Source organism: Lineus longissimus, chromosome 6 (assembly GCF_910592395.1).
Source record: "Lineus longissimus chromosome 6, tnLinLong1.2, whole genome shotgun sequence".
Taxonomy (NCBI): domain Eukaryota; kingdom Metazoa; phylum Nemertea; class Pilidiophora; order Heteronemertea; family Lineidae; genus Lineus; species Lineus longissimus.
Genome location: NC_088313.1, coordinates 8,989,444 through 9,006,558, shown reverse-complemented (window position 1 = coordinate 9,006,558; position 17,115 = coordinate 8,989,444). Strand labels below are relative to the sequence as shown.

Sequence of the window (17,115 nt, the reverse complement as noted above, 5' to 3'; positions counted from 1 at the left end):
CGCTCCTCATCCTTTATTGATGGTTCCTTATATGTGTCAAAGACAATGTCAACTCGTTTTGACGGTTGTCTTATGACCGATTCCAAGACAGCATGTGACAGTCCTCCATATGTTGGCGGTAGATTTGGTGGGAGACAGTGTAGAAGGAAGTTGCCATCCATGATGCAGGACTTCAAGTTCGTTGGGGAACCATGATCGTTCACCTTGTTCTCCAGGACTGTGAAGAGGTCAGATTTCTTCCCATGTGCAATGGACACCAAGGTTCCATTTGTTCGACACAAGGTGAGAGGCACAGGAGTGACAGGAAACTGCATGAGATACTCCAGGTCTACTTCCCTTTTGACCGCAATGATTGCTTTCCGGCCTAAGAGGTCCCGAGTGCACCGCAGTTACCTTATGATTTAGTTGGTTGACCGCTTGTTAGTTGCGCCTTGGTTAGCAAATGTTTTCAACTTGTTCTGGGTGATTGATTTCTCAAATCGGTCGGCATTTTCCACACACTCTGACACGAAAGCATCATGTTTTTCTCGACCTTTGGTTTCAATGCTGAGTAATGACTCCGATATTTCTGTAGTTGCTGCTTTCCCAGTCTGAATGTTAACAATGGACTCTTCATTGACATTGAATGGATTGGCAAAGCCTTCGTCAATCGTCCTTAGCAAGGTCGCTAGGTCTTTGTTGTCACGTGAGATACAGCTGGGAGATAGCTCTGCTTGCGTGTCACCACTTTTACGCATTCCAGCCATTTCAAGCATGGCACTGATGAAAGCGGCCCTGGCACCTTTAGTAGCACTCCATCGAAGACGGGCAGTGAAGTTGTTGGTCGAATCTGTGTAGCCTGTCATCCTCGATGCTGCATCTGCGTTAATAGTTTGCTCTAGAGTCAAATCCACTAGAATTCTGCTGAATTGATTTTCCGTTCTTCTTATGCTGAAAAGCCCAGCGACAAGCACTTCCTTCAGGCCCGGATGTTTGGAGGATAGATTCATCAAGTCAAGTTGGTGCTTTGACATCCACCTTGAATAATTCTGTCGATTGGTCCGAAAGAAGATGTCCACTGCTTGGATTTTTCGTAGTTTAGTGGTCTGAACTGGGTCCTGACTAACTGTTACCCTACAAAAAGGACCCTTCTTATAAGGAAATGCCAGGGAATATAATTTCTTAAGTTCCATATTTTGGACAACTTATATAAGGAGAGTCAATATTATGAATTCTGACCTTGTGCTCCAAAGTGTAATTAAGACCCCTGAGGGCCCCCTGCTAGGACCCTTCTTAAACCGAAACCCCAGTATTTTGGTTTTCTTAAGGAGTGTTTTTGGAGAAAGTGATACAAGAGGTATGCACACATCCTTGGCGACACCCATCGTCTCGCTTGGGAGTATTTGGAGAGACGAACAACTTTGCTTGAAAGTTGTTCAGCGAGAAAATGGTGAAGCCAAAAAAGGGGGGGAGGGAGGGCAAAACTTAACCGTGCGGGGGTTGAGCCTTCTAACCCGACGGGGGGCACAAGCAGTCTAGCCGAAGTGTAGAGCACCTCACGTGCAACACCTATCCTCGCCATGAGAGAGAATAGTGAACGAGGCCGAATGGGTGGGCATATTTATACTACCGCTTGACGTTAGGTGTCGCCAGGGGTGTGCACACATCCTCGGCGACACCCATCGTCTCGCTTGGGAGTATTGGGAAAGACGAACAACTTTGCTTGGAGTGGCGAAATAAAGGGTTTATCCCTTTTCCGAGGACTTCTTGGCCTCCATACCCCAAAACTATCCCAAAACTCCCAAAACCTCCGAACGGTAGAGCCACCGCAAAGGAACAGAGAACGAAAAGCGAAACAAAAGAAGAGACTGAAGCAACCAGAATGATTAAGCAAAGAGAGTTTTATTAATGAGTATACACGAGGGAGAAAGATTTAGAAAATATATTGGTCCCAAAATCGCATTTATATGATATCCGAGTTAACATTTCGAGATTGACCTGTCATATATAGCAGAACTTTACAACAATTTATTTACAGTGCAGATATAGCCCGGGAAGGCTGTAACAGTCGGAGACATGCTCGGCCGCGAGCAGTAGGCCCAATAACCTAGAAATGAATGGCATAAACACGATAATCACCTGGGAAAGCACAGCTATACGACGGGGGGCAGTTGGCTGAAAGTTGAGGACCTCCCGAAAATACTTTCCAGCTCGTCGGCGAAGGGAACAACGGATGCGAGGCGCTGTGCAGTTTCAGCAGCATCTTCTAGAGACGCCTCTCTGGTGTAATAATCACATGTATTCTTTGAGAACCAGCCGACGTGCTTCATGGCCTCTTCGCTTGACTCTGCGGCTCCAGAGAGCTTTAAGGTAATAGCGCAACCGGCTCTCAAGCTGTGGGGGGTTTCGCCCTCGTAAATGCCGAGTGTCGTGAGATATAGGACGAAATGAGAATACATGGCAGAGTAACCTACGCTCTTGTCCAACACCCTGCCAGACTCCGCGACAACCCTAAATAGATAGCCGAGCGAGAGATTTGCGCCGAAAGATCTCGCCCATTGTATGTATCTTTCGATGGCAAGGACTGGGCATACGAGCTTATCCTCGCATCTTTTGATTACAAAAGTATTGCATTTACCGTCAGTTCCGCGGATGACCTTTGTGAAGGAATGTGATATAGCAAAACCAGAGTTATCAGGGAGTTAACGAACACCCTGACTAGGTGTAATAATCACATGTATTCTTTGAGAACCAGCCGACGTGCTTCATGGCCTCTTCGCTTGACTCTGCGGCTCCAGATAGCTTTAAGGTAATAGCGCAACCGGCTCTCAAGCTGTGGGGGGTTTCGCCCTCGTAAATGCCGAGTGTCGTGAGATATAGGACGAAATGAGAATACATGGCAGAGTAACCTACGCTCTTGTCCAACACCCTGCCAGACTCCGCGACAACCCTAAATAGATAGCCGAGCGAGAGATTTGCGCCGAAAGATCTCGCCCATTGTATGTATCTTTCGATGGCAAGGACTGGGCATACGAGCTTATCCTCGCATCTTTTGATTACAAAAGTATTGCATTTACCGTCAGTTCCGCGGATGACCTTTGTGAAGGAATGTGATATAGCAAAACCAGAGTTATCAGGGAGTTAACGAACACCCTGACTAGGTGTAATAATCACATGTATTCTTTGAGAACCAGCCGACGTGCTTCATGGCCTCTTCGCTTGACTCTGCGGCTCCAGATAGCTTTAAGGTAATAGCGCAACCGGCTCTCAAGCTGTGGGGGGTTTCGCCCTCGTAAATGCCGAGTGTCGTGAGATATAGGACGAAATGAGAATACATGGCAGAGTAACCTACGCTCTTGTCCAACACCCTGCCAGACTCCGCGACAACCCTAAATAGATAGCCGAGCGAGAGATTTGCGCCGAAAGATCTCGCCCATTGTATGTATCTTTCGATGGCAAGGACTGGGCATACGAGCTTATCCTCGCATCTTTTGATTACAAAAGTATTGCATTTACCGTCAGTTCCGCGGATGACCTTTGTGAAGGAATGTGATATAGCAAAACCAGAGTTATCAGGGAGTTAACGAACACCCTGACTAGGCATTCGAGCTAAATCGGAGAGCCTTTCGCCTGCAAAAAATTGTAATTTGAAAAACGCTTGATCTCTGACTAGGACGAAGTATTGCTTAAGGGATAGATCTGGCCTTTGGAATTGATTGTCGATGTAAGCAGATAATTTTTTTTATGCACCAGATACTCAGAATGACTAACACAACACGTTATATAGATTGATTATGGGCCGATTAGGCCAAGATATGAGGAATATATTTATTTTACAAATTACAAGAGAGAGCATTGTCTTCAAAACATGAAATAAGATACCCTAGCAAGGGTATGAAACTAAATGCGTCACATGACCATGGTTGACAATAGAGATTGGACTTGTGGGTCATGTGACCAAAAGCATATTAAAATAGACAATTTGCAGAAAAAACGGTTGAGAGGGTACCGCCACCAATTGAATTTATAAAAGAACATCCGCACCGGAAGGTGCAATTAATACATTATCGTTTGATACGAGGAAGGTGGATGGGGAGGCGGATGGCCAAAAGTTAAAGATGAAATTTTGTAGACAACGTGATCATGAATCTTGAACTACTTCTCTCGAATGAGGTAGACCCGCGCGGCGATGTCCCCTAAGTAGGATAGTATGAGTCATGACAGACGTGACCCCAAATGATCGATAGGCCTACTAGCCAAACTGGAGCATCTTAGCATAAAACCTATTATGATGGATGTCTCCCTCATAATATATATTTATGCACCAGATACTCAGGATGACTAACACAACACGTTATATAGATTGATTATGGGCCGATTAGGCCAAGATATGAGGAATATATTTATTTTACAAATTACAAGAGAGAGCATTGTCTGCAAAACATGAAATAAGATACCCTAGCAAGGGTATGAAACTAAATGCGTTACATGACCATGGTTGACAATAGAGATTGGACTTGTGGGTCATGTGACCAAAAGCATATTAAAATAGACAATTTGCAGAAACGGTTGAGAGGGTACCGCCACAAGCCGAAAGTCATTGAGGCCACCCCACAACCGGCAGAGAATGCTCTCTCCAACACGTATAATATAGAGCCAGTTAACGTAAACCCAGCAGCCTAAGTCTGACTGGGGAAATACCGTTACAGTGAGATAATCAAAGTCGGGCAGCCTCAGTCTGACCCGGTATACATCATAATATCATGAAACTACATGTAGTTATAAGATCCTAATGTATTTGCGGAATGCGTCAGACGCCCACCTGCCTGCTGCCCGTATGTAAGCATCAGATTTGCCCTCGATAGCAGACTGTGTTGCTGCCCCGATGCGCAGATTGTGCCTTTTAAAGCGGGACGAGTCGAGACCACAAAAGGAGAGAGCACGCTTAAGCGTGTTATCGAATTCTCTGCGTAGGAAAGGGGAGCCACAGGGGTAACAGAAAAGCAACCCGGGTGCTGAACCCCGGACAGCTAGAAATTCCCTCGTATGCACTAAAGGGCAGCAGCTTGTCTTGGCCGATAACCTCAGGGTTTGAGAACCCTGAGTATTGCTAGACTTAAATCTCCGGAAGGAGAGTATTAGCCCATCTGATTGGATTATGAGGTCGTGCAGGTGAAGGCAGTTGGCTGCACAGGATTTAGACGAAGGAAGCATCTCCCCAATCCTCAGGAAGGCGTTGAAGCCAAGAACCAATGCGGTCTGAAACATAACTGACTTGTAGTGTGATGAAGTCACCCGAGGTGTCGCAACCAGCAGTTTGTGAAGAATTTCTTTGGTAACAGGCAGGCGGATGTCTGGTTGCGCGCGTAAATTCTTAGCGGCGCAGATTAATTTACTTACGACAAATGACTTTGTCAGATCAGGTAGATTACGAAGTTTGTGCAAATATGCTATAGCTGACATGCATGACGCTATGGAGGAGGGAGAAAACCCCCGCCCATGCAAAAATGCGATGAAGAGAGTCAAACATGGTATGGATATGGGTAGGCTTAAGTTACCGCCTATGTAGTCATTGTAGAATTGAGAAAAATTCTCCCAAGATCTGCGATAAGCAGACATAGTAGCTGATTGCCACGCAATTCTATGAGCGCAGATTCCATCCATCCGGGTACAGGTTTGGAGGGATAAGAGTGGGCGTCGCATCCGCCCAAGGTGCCCGCCTCAGAAATGCAGGTATCTGTAAACGAGAGAGCATGTCAGCTAGAACATTCTTTTTGCTGGGAATATGCTTAGCTTTGACCACAATGTTATGAAAGAGGCATGTTTTCACCAGAGAGCAAACTAAGGACATGACCTGCTTTTCCTTAGATGTTTGTTTGTTGATAACAGATACCACGGCCTCGTTATCGGTAAAGAATATAATATTCTGGTTAGCCCAATCTTTGCCCCAGATTGAGACTGCCAACACAATGGGAAACAATTATAATGTAGCGATGTTGAGCTTCTTCCAAGTATCAGGTCAAGTCCCATTGAACCAATGTGTTTTATATAGGGCGCCAAAACCAATGCTTCCTGAAGCTTCACTAAACAGTCTGAGCTCGGCATTCGATAACCAGTTGTCACCATGGAAGAATGATTTGCCGTTAAAATGGTCGAGGAAATCACGCCAAACTAAAAGGTCCTCTTTAGTTTCCCTTGAAATACGAATATGGTGAAATGGGTTTTTGTACCCTACAGTTAAATCAATCAAGCGCCTGGAAAAAGCTCTACCTGGGAGCACCACGGAACAAAATTCAAACACCTGTGTAAGGATTGAAATTCATATAACATGGCTTTGGATTTGCTGAGAAAGTAATCTTTTGTTTAAACTTGGTGATTTTTTCCCCAGGTAAAGGGGCCTCCATTTTACCAGTATCTAGAGTAATGCCAAGAAATGGTAGTGCAATAACGGGTCCAAACGTTTTCTCAGGGGCCAGCGGAATACCGACCTCCGCGCAAAATCTTTCGAATTTTTGTAGATCCTTCCTAGAGGAACGTTCCGAAAGGGAAATGATCAGGAAATCATCTAGCACGTGGACCATAGCGGAAAACCCTAACTTGTGTAGGCAAATCCATTCTATAGCAGTACTGAACTTCTCAAAATGAGAGCAGGAGATACTAGCCCCCATGGGTAAAACGCGATCCATGTAGTATTCCCGGCGCTACATGAAGCCCAAAAGAGGGTAATCCCTAGGGGCAACAGGAATAATTCTGAAGGCATACTTGATGTCGCACTTAGACAGGAAAACCTGGCTTTCCTGTCTTTTAATGTAGGAAATAGCATCGTAGATGGAGGAATAATGAACGCTGGTGAGATCTTTGGGAATATTCTTATTGATAGAATCCCCTTCCCGGGGGTATGACAAATTATGTGTCATACGAAAATCCCCGGGTTCCTTTTTAGGCACCACCCCGATCGGGGATGCTCTGAAATCTGATGTAGGGGGGAAAGTAAAAGGACCAAGGATTCGCTCTTCCTTCAGCTCCGATGCAATTTTCCTATCAATTACCTCAGGGTGCTCGCCAGCTGATGTTGAATTAGGACAGACGCGGCTTGAGCGACGACCCTGATATTCTAGAGAGAAACCTTCTGTAAAGCCATTGAGTAGAAAGTGCGCCAGGGTTGGGTGGTAACCTTGTAAGTATTTAGCAAGTATTTGAGGTTTAATGGGCGTTGGCAGCCGGCTTTGCATCAGGTAGTTGGTTGGAGCGCATTGGTCCGTTTGGCAGGGTAACAATGGATTTTGGTCGGCCAGAGGAGGTAGGGGATGACTGCAGTTGAGGCTGGCGGGTAGGGTTACTGGTGCTACGGGTCTGGCCAGCGCATCGGGTTGCCGGGTGTGTCCCACCACAATCGGAGCACTTGTGTGGGAAGTTGCATCCGGGACATGGTCTGCCTCCGTTGTATCTCCAACAGGTCCCAGCAGGGAACTTCCGGGTACTGGCTCCTGAAAGACCCTTCTTGCCTTGGCGAAAGGGCTGCTGGTTCATCTGCGCGGGGTTGTTGCACTTTTGGTGAATGGCCCGGACCCAGAGCTCCCACAAATATTCGTCCCACTGACGGGGGTTCACGCCCATATTGCGGCGAAAACCCTCGTCGTAGAACATCCAGTCACCCCCTCTGACAATAAGATCCTTAACGGATGCCTCATAACTGAGGAGCTGTTTAGATACTGCCGGGAACTTATCAAGGTAAATGGACTGAAAAATGGCGAAAGCCGACTGCCATTGCGAAAATGAGGTTATCTTAACTTTGGGTACACCAAAGGAGAAGGTGAGTGTTTCATCTCCATCGGTGCCAGTGCCATTGACTTTGAAAGATTGCTTTTTCTGGGAAGCCGGATTCAACAACTTGGCGATGTCAACATACTCATTAGCCCAAATTTTTTCCTTGTGTTCTATTTTAACATGTGCATCCAAGGCCAAAGCAACCGAAGTAAATGAGCTACTCAAGCGGGCTTTGCCCATATCAGTTACAGCATTATTCTTACTAAACAATCCAGTGTCCTCGGATGCCTCGTTGGCCTCAGCCCCAGCGACCTCGCCAGCTGCGTCCGTGTCCTCGATAGTTACAGGATCCTGGGAAAGTGCCTTTGTGGCAAAGAACTTGTTCATGTTTGTCATCATGAGATTCATGTTCGCCATCATGTCCTTGCATGTCTGGGTCATGTCCTGATAACCAATGCCAACGTTATCAGCCGGTTGATCCCGTTTAGTGCGCTTTGCTCCACGCTGCCCATCCCCTTGTTCGGACGAACGTTTACGAGTGCCTTTCTTGCCTTTCCTGCCTGCATCCCTCGCTTTATTCCCCCTTGTCTTTGGGCGGGTGTTGTCCATTTATGCTGGAAGAGAAATTGAACAGTAATCTTTGTCCTAATCGAAATACATCCAGCCATGGATCACCTGCCCAGGGAAACGACAGTAGGCCGAAACCATGGTAAAGTGAATGTTAACCATTTAAGCTGGTGCAGTAGCAGACCGTTTCCGGCCAAGACCGACGATTATAATGTACGGCCGAAGAAGACCCTGTTAGGAGCCGAAGACCCTTAGAGTGGCCAGACAATAAGACCCTGTTAGGAGCCGAAGACCACAGTGTGGCCAATAAACAGACCCTCTTAGGAGCCGAAGACCGCAGAGTGGCCAAAAAGACCCCCTTAGGAGCCAGGTGAAGACCACCAGTGTGGACAGATAAGACCCTCTAGGAGCCGAAGACCACCAGTGTGGCCAAGAAAAGGCCCCTTCGGGCCAAAGATTTTCGTCAGGCATAGGGTGAGCAGTTACATGTAAAAGAGCCATGGGGAGAATAAGCCCCCCCCCTCCTTTGAGGGAAAGCGGGAAAAGATCACCCACGCAAACAATCTAGCAAGGCTATTTATGTAGGAAATGCCCATCTAGTGCGGCTGAAAACTGCAAAACAAACAATTTTACCGATCGTTACATTAGCAGTTGATACGCCTGCGACCTGAAATTAGAGCAAACATATAATCATACCAAGTCAATGGCCGCGTAAGACAGATACTGCTGCAGCCCTATAGCTGTTGAACAATTTGAAGTTGCCCAGGTCGTTGAAGTGGACTCCATCCGTATTGTATATTCAATCCTGAGGGTTCCATATCCCCTTATGTTTCCAAAGAGACACTGGTGAATAAACTGGATTAAGCTGAGCAAGGCGCCCATTGCACCGAAATACCTTGTCATTGTATCCGGCAGGACACTGAACCCTTGGAATAATTTGGGAAATCAGTACTCTACAATTTACAAGTTGGTGTAACTCGAAGGCAAATCTAGAAACATCCCTCGCCACTTCATCCGCCGAATAGGAGGAAATACACAAATCGTTCCCCCCGATCTGAAGTATTATCAAATCAGGTGATAAAACACGAATCTCATTGCAGTACACCTCCGAGTTGTATATGCGCGCCAAAGTTAATCCTGGCACCCCAGAAGTCAACGTCACACTCGGCCAGTTGTAAATTCTGCCCAGTCATGCCAGGGCGAAATAACTCGAATCGGGGTACAGAAACAGAAAACTTCCGCAGCCTTTCGATATAGCTGTGGCCGAAAATAAGAACCCGAAAGGGGTGATTCTGGTCAGAAGCCATTGCGCTCAGCGCAAACCAATACAGAGAAAAGGGTTCTAATAAATACGATTACTTAACTGTCGTAAAGAACCTTCCTCGAAATCGAAAGAACGTCCAAGATTCCCCAAAAGTTAAAGATGAAATTTTGTAGACAACGTGATCATGAATCTTGAACTACTTCTCTCGAATGAGGTAGACACGCGCGGCGATGTCCCCTAAGTAGGATAGTATGAGTCATGACAGACGTGACCCCAAATGATCGATAGGCCTACTAGCCAAACTGGAGCATCTTAGCATAAAACCTATTATGATGGATGTCTCCCTCATAATATATATTAGTTTAGAAAGGAAGAAAGGTTTGGCCTGTTTGGGCAAGATTTGGGCCTTCGCCTGCTCTTCAGAGACTTGTTTAAGATAACGTTTAACTATTGAAGCCTTCGCTGGGTTGCCGAGCCAATCCTTACCCCTTCCCTTGTAATCAAAAATGGAAGCCAATTTCTGCACCAGATTAACCACAGATCCCGACGCCAGCCTAAGGGGGCAAGCACAACGGGGCTTGCCCTTTTCACCGAGAAAAGGACAAGCTATCTTGTGGACCTTTGTTTTACCGTTATTATCTCCCCAAACGAGAAATTTTCTTACATCGTTCGGAGTACAGGAATGCAAAGTGGGCTTGAGGGGGAGTTGAGACAGGAAATTAGAGAGACTAGTATGAATGCTGCACTTCCTTTTGACGCTGTCTGAAGTAGCGCTAAGCTCGTCTAAATACCGAAGGCGACTATCAATATCCCGTAAATTGACTTCACCGAATGGCGATCTTTTTGTCGACACCTGAAACGATAGGGCGATAGGGCGCGTTATTTGAAAGATAACCTGTACAAGACTAGAGCGAACTTTAGGCCAAAATTGTCTAAAATAAAACCTTGCTTAGAGGGGATGTTAACGATACCCTTATCCCCAATACGCCCTAGGGTGAATGATGAGCGGCGGTGATGGGTAAGCAATGGCAGAGCAACTGAAGATGATGGTGCCATTTGAACTACCATTGTGACAAAGGGCACTGTTTGCTGCCTTAGGAAATGGATTAAGGGCAGAACTAGATTCGGCGGAGGGAATACATATGGATTCCGCTCTTGGGCCAGCGTTTGAGCAAAGACGTTTATGCCGGACGAATTTGGGGTTGGCGTAGGGGTGAAATGCCTCAAAGGGGCGCCTGATCGGGCTGACATAACGTTTGAATCCAAAGCCATGAGATCTGTAGAGTGCGGGCCAAAAGTCGACTCTACTCTGCGCCAGGACGATGCTGATAACATCGTGTGGGATATATCCAGCGATCTAGATGGGGCGTCCGCAGGGTTTTGCGCCGAAGGGATGTAAAGCAGGCGGAGATCAATACTCAACTGGAAGACGAGCTGGAAGATTTGTTTTAGAATCTAAATCGTCTCCGTTAAATGACAACCTTGGTTTCGGCAAGCGAATATTAAAGGTTGGCTGTCAGTCATGACGTCCACTCTACTATTGGAAATTGAAGATCGTAGAGACTGGAGGGCTTTTAATAGCGCATCGGCTTCTTTTAACAGGATTGGACGGGTGTCAGAATTTTCCCAAATGTCAGAAAAGCACAAGCCTTTGTTTTCGCTTTGCCCCCCCAAAATCGTAACGCCATATTTGTAGAGCGAGGCATCAGTTGCTATTGTCACCTGTTTGTGTGATTCGGACTTCCAAGAGAGACTGCCATTCCAGGAATCTAGGAATCTCCAATGTTCTACTTCCTTGCGCAGGCCGCCCTCAATCTTTACTTCCCGAGCATTCTTTATGCCTACAGAAATAGCTTTATTGACCTCCCTGGTATACAGAGCCGCTGCCGGCACGGCCAACACCATGGACATACACTTTCCCGCAAAGCGCTGAAGGGTTTTGATATTACTTTGTGGGAGGGACAAAATATGCTCGCGAAGCGAAATGAAATTTGATTTTTTGTCAGGGGGAAGGATGTAGGCCTGTTTTATCGAATCGACCATGAAGCCTAAATGCTTGAGCAAAGTAGTGTTTATGTCGATGCTGACTTTGTGGAGGGAAAATGTGTAGCCCAGTCTAGTTAAGAGCTGTAATAGACAGTAGCAGACGACGACGATCGTTATTTTTAGCGCGATGGCGTGAGAATTAATCGTTTCCACCGCGAATCTATCATCAACGTATTGCGTTGTCCTGATACCAAAAGAGCGCAGGTAATTTGTTGCGACCATCCCCACCGACTGATAAATGAAGGCAGAGGCCTTCCAACCAAAGGGTAGCGTTTTACACTGCGTAACCCACCCGCCAAACTGGATGCCAAAGTATTTCCTAGACCGCTTGGAGATAAAAATATGGTCATATCCCGATTTTTCGTCAGTGGAGATCATTCTAGCATTGCGGTCGACTAAACGGTAAACGTGGTTGAGGGTTTCTAAATGAAACGGGCTGTTTTTAATCCAGAGATTGAGGAATCGCTCATCGTGGCATAATCGAGGTTTAGAAGGTTCTACGGTTAAAGGCATTATGATGAAAGGCATATCGCATTCACCAACTTTACCAAGGAGTTCTATTGCACCAGACTTGATTCTTTGCTCTAGCTCATTAGCGATGAAATTAGCAAATTTGCAGATGTGGAAAAATTTTGAAAAATGTTTGAAGGGGGAGCGTCAGACTCGAATGCCTCACCCTTAAAATTACCCTTATACGGTATGAAAAAATCAGAAACATCAACACCATGGCAAACCAAGAAAGAATTACGTTTGCAGGCGGATTGTCATGCTGAAGTAACGGGATTATTCTCTCCCATTGCTCTTTAGCATCATGCAGCTGTCCAGCTAGGAAATATTCTGGGTCTCTTAAAGGTAACACGTTATAATCAAAAGGGGCGTTGTCCTTTAAGACAGCTTCAAAATCCGGGTTCACGTGGACCGAAGGCTGAGTTTCCCGTCCTGCAAGAGTTGTCCATACCGCAGACGAGCGTTTAGAATCGAGAGCTGATAATGGGTCGAAAGACACTTGCAATTCCCAATCGGGCACTTTAAACCCCAGAGAAGAAACGACCTGAAAATACAATGAGATAGCGGTTACTAACGACGGCTATCGAACTGTAAACGGTATGGACATGAAGGACAGAAAACTCAGTCTCCGACCCAAGTGAAGGCAAGGCTCCACTAGGGCAGGCGCACTGGGTACGGAAACCGAAAGAAAAAGGTGGCAAACTAAATGGGCGGCTTGGCCTGCTTCATTTTGTCACAGTCACGTATGTAGTGGTCCGGGGAGTGAGAGAAATAACAAGTGTAGGCAGCTCTGCCGCCGTAAGTACCCCCTGGACCACCACGGAAAGGGCGCCTTCCATATCCTCCACCGTATCCCCTAGAGTAGCCACGCGAGTAATTTGAATACCCTCTACCACCCGAATTAAGTAGCGGGGAAAGCAGTTGAGAGATAGCCAGTTGGGGGTATAGATCCGCCAGGGGCGACTTGGCCTCTCGAGGAGGGGATTGCTTTACAGGCTTAGGGGGACGCTCTGGAAAAAACTGTGGAGGCATTGGCTTTGGCTTGAGGCATTTAACTAGTGCCTTGGAGATCACATCGGCAACCCCTCCCCCTAACACATTTAAAGCTAAGGCCGCAATGTCTACTTTTCCCTGGTGCCTTCTGGCTTGCCGGTAGAGATCCTCATAGAGGCTGGAGTCCTTCGATATTGTCGCAGCCGCCGTTGTTGCCAACTCGTCCAAGAAGAGTAAAAGAAGAGACTCATTCGGCTCTTGCTGGAGAGCCAGGGACCTCACCTTCTCTTTAGCAGCCTGCGTTGCGAAATCGGTGTCAGAAGTTTTTCGAACTTTGGCGGCAGGAGGGAGCGGCAGAGGGGAATCAACAGCGTCCGCGTCAGAGGACGACAGGGGCTCGGCCGCCGAAGGAACCGCGGATGGAGGTGCAGGCTTGGACTAGAAAGAAAAGAACACGACTCATTTTACTGTGGGAGACAGGGAGGGACTCGGACCGGAGGCGGGATGTATGGAACGATCTGTCATTAAGTACTTACATATATATAATCTTAGCGACTACGACTGGTACGTAAGCCAACGAGCTTTGTGAGAAAGCCTCAGACGTGGAATGAGAAAATCGCTTATAGCTTAATCGAGCTTACCTTGAGAGACTGGCCGGTGGGCTGACCAATGGAGTTGGCGAGGACAACCGTATGATGCAAAAGTAGAGGGGTCGAATCCTGATCTCGCCCTAGCATTTTCAGTGTATCGTCGGTGTCTTCTCCCGTCAACTTGGAGAAGTGGAATCACATTCTATCCATTGACATGCCGTCCAGCGGTTCATCCTTTGAAATTCTAGCCAATTGTTTTGGGGACTCCGCAGCTGCCATCGCTTTAAAGAGCGGCAATAAGTTTTTTACCCCGCAGAGAGTGACGCTTTTTCAAAGTAGTAGGGAGAACCATATGAAAATATAAGCAGCGGTATAAATGAAGTGCAAAGGATAGGACCGTAACAAAGCGAGTAAACAATCACCGAGAAAAAAGGCCATAATACAGAAGTTAAATAGGCCTAACGGGCTTGCATAAGAGCAACAAGCATAAGCTCCAGTCCGAGCAAAGCACCTCTACATTACAACATACGAGGGGCCTGCCTTCGCGTGCCAAACAAAGGGCCGTCTAGACGCCACCCCGGGTAACGTACAAGGGCCCTTACAGCGACTCATGCACTCAGAAGAAATGTCTGGGGATAAATCCTGAAACCATCGAGCGTGGCTCTCCCACCAGAAGGAGCAAAAAATTGCCGCCAGCCAAAGCTTGCAACGGTCTGTACCCCAGCCAAAGCTTACAAGGTAATATATACGCCCCAGCCAAAGCTTGCAAGGCTATCGCCAGCAAAAGCTCGCAACGATATACAGATATACGCCCCAGCCAAAGCTCGCAAGGCCACCGCCAGCAAAGCTCGCAACGGTGTGAATCAAAGAGACCGGCCGTACACACAACAAACGTAAGAAAACTGTCACGATAACCCGAAAAAAGCGAGGAAAACGGGAAATGCGAAAACAAAAATCGGAATAAATAACAAAGTGCCGAGAAAAAACGGCCAGAAGGAGCGATATCCAGGGAAAGAGAGAAAACGAATATCCAAGGAAGAATCCGCGTGGAAAACCTACCGTGAAATGAGGAGCGGCGAACAAAAGACTGCCTATACAGACGGCAGGAGAGAGAATAGTGAACGAGGCCGAATGGGTGGGCATATTTATACTAACGCTCGATGTTAGGTGTCGCCAGGGGTGTAAGATATACCAAAGTCAACCTTGTTCTCCAAAGTGTAAATGGTCCCCAATTTGGACCCTTAGGATCAAAAAGGACCCTTCTTATCTGGAAACGCCAGGGAATATCATTTCTTAAGTTTCACATTTTGGACATGGTTTATAAATAGAGTCACCAGTATGAATTCTGACCTTGTGCTCCAAAGTGTAATTGGAACCCCTGAGAGCCACCTACTGAGACCCTTCTTAAAACCGAAACCCCAGAATTTTCTTTTTCTTAAGTGGTTTATTCTGATCAGGTTATTCAATGGTGTTGATCATCGCCAGTTTCAGCCTTGTGCTCTAAAGTGTAAATGAAAGCTCCCTTTTGGGGGGTCTTGAGGGCTTGCCCCCTCTAAAGCCCAGGAAAGAAAAACTTAAGAAATCCCTTTTTACTTTTTACTGCGAACCGTAGCCGGACAATTTCACTGCGGACAGTTTTAACTGTCATAGGTGTAAAAGAAAAAAGTGTCCGGCCGTTTAAAATGTCCGGATCGTCTATATATAAGACAGGAAGAAATGTCCCATAGGACATTTTTCTCTCTGGGGAAAACGGTCCGAAGGACACATTTTACTTTTACACCGGCCTAAGATTCCGGGGGACTTGAATTTCTTGGCTTTAGAATGGGTTTCGTACAAATAAAAGCCATTCACAATGACCTGATTCACAACGATGTTTCTTTTTACATCTTGCCGAGTTGTTCTTTCTTTATACCGGCACATGGCACAGGCCTATCAGCTTCATTTTCCTCTTCTTCTTCTGGAAAAAAACACACAACTAAAATCAAGTGAGTAACTTTGTGACAGGACAATATCAACTAACGATATATGATTGTCCCTCCCTCAGATCTCGTCGTGGCTTGTTGCACATGTAATTTATCGCATAAAATTGTATCAGATTCCGTTACTGTATGCCGTGATTTAATTTCCGTAGGCCAACCAGCACTTCTTTTCCCTCAACAGATGTGTTGGCCTAAGTTGGTTGTGCCCGATACTTAGGTGTACGATGCTAATGTAACAACAGAAGTTGGTCTACGAGGACCAAGGCACAACCAGAATGCTTAAATAGGGGATAGAAGAACAAGAACGAGTTAATAATAATTATCAGGCCTGCTGGTCGATTTCTGACATACCTCTCATGATTACGTCATCGGCCACGTCCCCCTCATCATCGCTGCTACTCAAAACAACTGGATTGGCGTCTTTCGGAAGCAATGCGTCGTAGTGCTCGCCAACTTTCTGGAGGTGTGCTTCATCGAGGACAACATTATCATTAGGGGTTGCTACAATCGTCCCACCACCCACAACATGAACTACAATCTTGGTCCGGTACATGTTGGCCAGGGCGTGCACGATTAAATCGCCGACCTCGTTGGAATAATTGCCGTGGTAAACGTACGCGTCGAGTTCAGCGACAATATCACTGTTTTCGGTCATAAACGGACTGTATGTATCTAGATTGGCAAGAATCTCATACTGTAGTTCTTCTAGCATCTTCGCAGATGGTCTGTTGGTTTCCACAGCTATGCGAAACGAATTCATTATGCAGTATCCATCGCCATATACTTGTACTGTCCGAAAATCCGAGAGAGGCCTATTGTGACATAGAAAAATAAATACGGAGTTGTGAAAAAGCAACCCAAACGACGCAAACATTATCTCACTCCTAAAATACTGACGGTGTGTGCGAGCTTTTCGAGAATGGGATGATATGAAGGCAGAATATTATATTCAGAATGGAAGAGACAAGTTACAGTACTATGTGTACTCTTGTTTCACTAATCGAAGACCATTTCTGAATATAACATTCAATGTTATTTTTGCAATACGCACATGGTAGTGGTCATATCCAATATTACATGAGGATTGAAAGTGGGTGAGGCCCCAAACTGTCATTTCGTCATTGAACCTCCATGTTCCAATAAAGCTCTTCAGCGATATGATTAAGATACAGTCTTAGATGGATGAAACTAGAGTATCTGGTGTAAGTGAACTTGACAAGACACCGCGAGTCATACCTGGGTTATATCAATAAATTACCCAAGATACTCGAGCAAAAGAAGACTGTTCTTTTCGGTCACCAGCGGCGACTAAAGCTGATCATCGCTCTAGCAGATTGTCTCGACGGTTCCTTACTGGATTGACAGGTATGAGCAACAGAGCATAATAGGTCGCGTGTGGTCAACGAAAAATCGTCGTGCCTTC

At 46.2% G+C, this 17,115-nt stretch overlaps 1 protein-coding gene across 1 annotated transcript; it reads right to left on the bottom strand.

Annotated features, from left to right (window-relative positions):
- Nucleotides 1-3,996: 3,996 nt before the first annotated feature.
- LOC135489286 (uncharacterized) lies at nucleotides 3,997-8,514 on the bottom strand. Its single transcript, XM_064774573.1, has 2 exons — nucleotides 8,010-8,514; nucleotides 3,997-5,716 (listed from the first exon to the last, which is right to left on the bottom strand). Exons 1-2 carry the CDS (start codon nucleotides 8,353-8,355, stop codon nucleotides 5,541-5,543), a joined length of 522 nt encoding a protein of 173 aa, XP_064630643.1. The 5' UTR covers nucleotides 8,356-8,514; the 3' UTR covers nucleotides 3,997-5,540.
- Between the last annotated feature and the right edge of the window lie 8,601 nt (nucleotides 8,515-17,115).